This window comes from Watersipora subatra, chromosome 5 (assembly GCF_963576615.1).
Source record: "Watersipora subatra chromosome 5, tzWatSuba1.1, whole genome shotgun sequence".
Taxonomy (NCBI): Eukaryota; Metazoa; Bryozoa; class Gymnolaemata; order Cheilostomatida; family Watersiporidae; genus Watersipora; species Watersipora subatra.
This window is the reverse complement of record NC_088712.1, coordinates 59,442,807-59,445,812: the sequence shown is the minus strand read 5'-3', so window position 1 is coordinate 59,445,812 and position 3,006 is coordinate 59,442,807. Positions and strand designations below refer to the sequence as shown.

The 3,006-nt window shown below is 33.3% G+C and overlaps 1 protein-coding gene across 1 annotated transcript; it reads left to right on the top strand.

The window, feature by feature from the left end:
* Positions 1-230: 230 nt before the first annotated feature.
* LOC137396787 (ectin-like) lies at positions 231-2,480 on the top strand. Its single transcript, XM_068083097.1, has 5 exons — positions 231-264; positions 618-659; positions 1,008-1,223; positions 1,926-2,081; positions 2,347-2,480. The coding sequence occupies exons 1-5, from the start codon at positions 261-263 to the stop codon at positions 2,361-2,363; spliced, it is 435 nt and encodes a 144-aa protein (XP_067939198.1). The 5' UTR covers positions 231-260; the 3' UTR covers positions 2,364-2,480.
* Positions 2,481-3,006: the final 526 nt, after the last annotated feature.

The following is a 3,006-nucleotide window of genomic DNA, read 5'->3' as shown; positions in this document are numbered from 1 at the left end:
ATAATTTCACTTACGGATGCCGCTACCGTATCTGTACCTTGATGGTTCATCAACTCCCTTGTCACACCTTCTCCGTTATTTACATCAAATATGAATCTAGCACTAATGTACTTTCTATTCTTGGACTTCCTTGTTTCATTTATTGAGATTGATGAAATGACACGAACCGACAGGTGCTCTTTCTGGTTCACTATAAATACAGCTGTATGGAGAAGTGAGGTCATATTTGGTTTCATCCTCAGATCAGATACTACACAAACATGGGTGAGTAAAGCTAAATGCTTTTAGCAATAAAACTCGCAACATAAACTTATAAAGCTGAAAAATGGGGTATAATTCATTTCGGTTTTCAAATAATATCTATTGATTAATTTACAAGCCATCACAAACTTTGATTTGGTATGACCTTCTCAAATGTTTACAGGTTAAACCTTTCACATTTCATGCTTTAATATCATTTTAAATACTAGATCTATAAACAGTTAACAAAAATATTTATCACCTTTCAAAACTGTTCGTATTTAGTTTGTTTCATTTTTGTTTGAATGTAGATGAGATAAAATACATAAAATCTAAAGAACTGTTAGCTTTCCTTACTCTTTTTCTTTTTGTTTTAGACTCCAAGCTGCTGGCTATCCTTCTCCTTGTTGGAGTTGTCGGTAAGTGTATAATTCACTTCAATATTAGTAAAGATTAACAGCTGTCAGAAGTTGTCATTTTTGTTTAGAATTCCTCTTTTGAATTAAAATTCTTGAAGAAATTAATGTCGATAAGCGCTAAAAACTTATCTTAGCGTTAAAATACATCAATAGTGCTTTATCTCATTATAAGGTAACAAAGTAACTTTAGCATGACATGTTTAAAAGAGGCGCTTTCAAAGATTAACAGCTGTCAGAAGTTGCCATTCTTGTTTGGAATCGTATTGCTTCTGATAAGAGTTGGTGTTTATGATTGATGTGCCTAGCTATAAATTAAACTTGGTTTAGCATGGTAACTTTCTATTTAAGGAATGATCAATGCTAGTTACCCACCCCAACACCGTTATGGATACTGGTCACCTTGGTCAAGGTGGGCGCAGTGTAACGTACCGTGTGGAGGTGGTACCCAGAGCAGATCAAGGCACTGCAGATTTGATGGAAACGGTTCTCACGGAAGCTACAGATGCACTGCAGACCAAAGTCCACAGATTCAGAGTAGAGAGTGCAACACTCACTGCTGCCCAGGTGAGCGCATTTATTCATTTTCCATTTAAGTAAAATATAACATAAAATTATGTATGTACGTTTAAGTACTTTGATAGAATTCTAATTTTTGTTTGTTATTGAATTAGTCAACCAATGAGGTTTTAAAGTATTTATATAGGCCTTGAAATAGATGAAGTGCATTTCAACATAACATCTGTTTTAGCTGATATAGGTTGATATATATATATATATATATATATATATATATATATATATATATATATATTTATATATATACTTATATAATCTTATATATAGGTTGATATTTTCACCACTTTAAAGAGCAGCTATGGTTCAATTATTTGTCCTGCTGGCATACAATCAGTAGATCAGTGGTTCGAATCCCAGGAGGATCATTGGTGGTGTTAGGGAGGGCACCCAGTTACAATTACTACTGTACCAAACCCTATGTGGAAATAGTCACAATATATGTTGTACCAGCATACACCATTTGCAGTAGCGGCCCCTAAATGAGAAACATAGAAAAAAGAAGGTGTTTTTTGACCACTTTAAAAACACAATAGAAATAATAATGTAACATATGATTATCATGGTCATAAAATAAAAATTATAAAAATCTGATTTCTTATTCGTCATAATGTCATTTTATTGACCCTTTAAATCCATCCTATATTAAAAGTAGCTAAGAGACACTTGAAGCTATAGCTGTTTCCATTCTAGTCAATGGTAACTGGTCTGGATGGAGTAGCTGGTCGTATGTCCACGGATCACAGCAGCATAAGTACTACCTTCAAGAACGAAGCAGAACATGCACCAACCCTCCACCATCCTGTGGTGGAAGAAACTGCTATGGAGATTCTCGACAGACTAGAAAAAGTAAGTACTTGCTTATACTTGTTACATCAAATTGAATTATTTAATTAAAGTTAATCTAGAGTGATAATGAAAAAGGAAGTTTATGTTAACTGTAAGACAGAAATATGGAGAACCTTCTGGGTTCAGTTCTACTTAATGGCTGTTTTCTTATATTGCTGTGAAGGTAAAGATGATAGACAACTCCAAAGGCTAGAAGTCAGTAATATAACACAAGTACTCTTGATTTTCAACATAATTTGACCAGATGTTGTTGTTTTTGTTTTAGCCTATGGACAATACTGAGATTGAACAGGGCGAAGAACCACAAAGTGAAACCTTTATAACCTAAATGAATATTGTTTTTTTGTTTACTGTTTTTTAACTCAAAAACAATTAAATAAATGCATTTTAAATACCTAGCCAGTTTAGGTATGATCACACTGAATGGTTATTAATAGCAGTCTGTAGAGCTTGGTGTGCCAAAAACATAGCAAGGGATGACAACTTCCAAAGATTCAGCCTTCTCTGAAAGTCAGTCTGAAAGAACTGAACCAATTATGCTAGTTTTATGAAAGTCTTGCTATAATGATGTCATCGACCCATGTGTCTTTGAAATGAATGTATAAAGAGTTGTTTTAGGTGTCTATGTATCTACAAAAAGCTAAGTTGTGATTCGTAGTTTTCAAAAAGTTTATGACAAGATGCCTATTTCAGAATTTTTCATCTCAATTGCATTCTACTTTTTCATCCTCAAGTTATTCTAATTTGATAGCTTATAGAAAGTAAACTAGAATTTATAGAATTACTTTGGAGTACATATTATTTGTAATTGGCTAGATTAGAACGGAGCTAATACAAAAAGGCAGAATGCAAAGTATTAGGCTTATGTGTCCAGTTTAAATATTTACTATTATTCATTCTTGTTTCCTGCCCATCTGCTTTACAT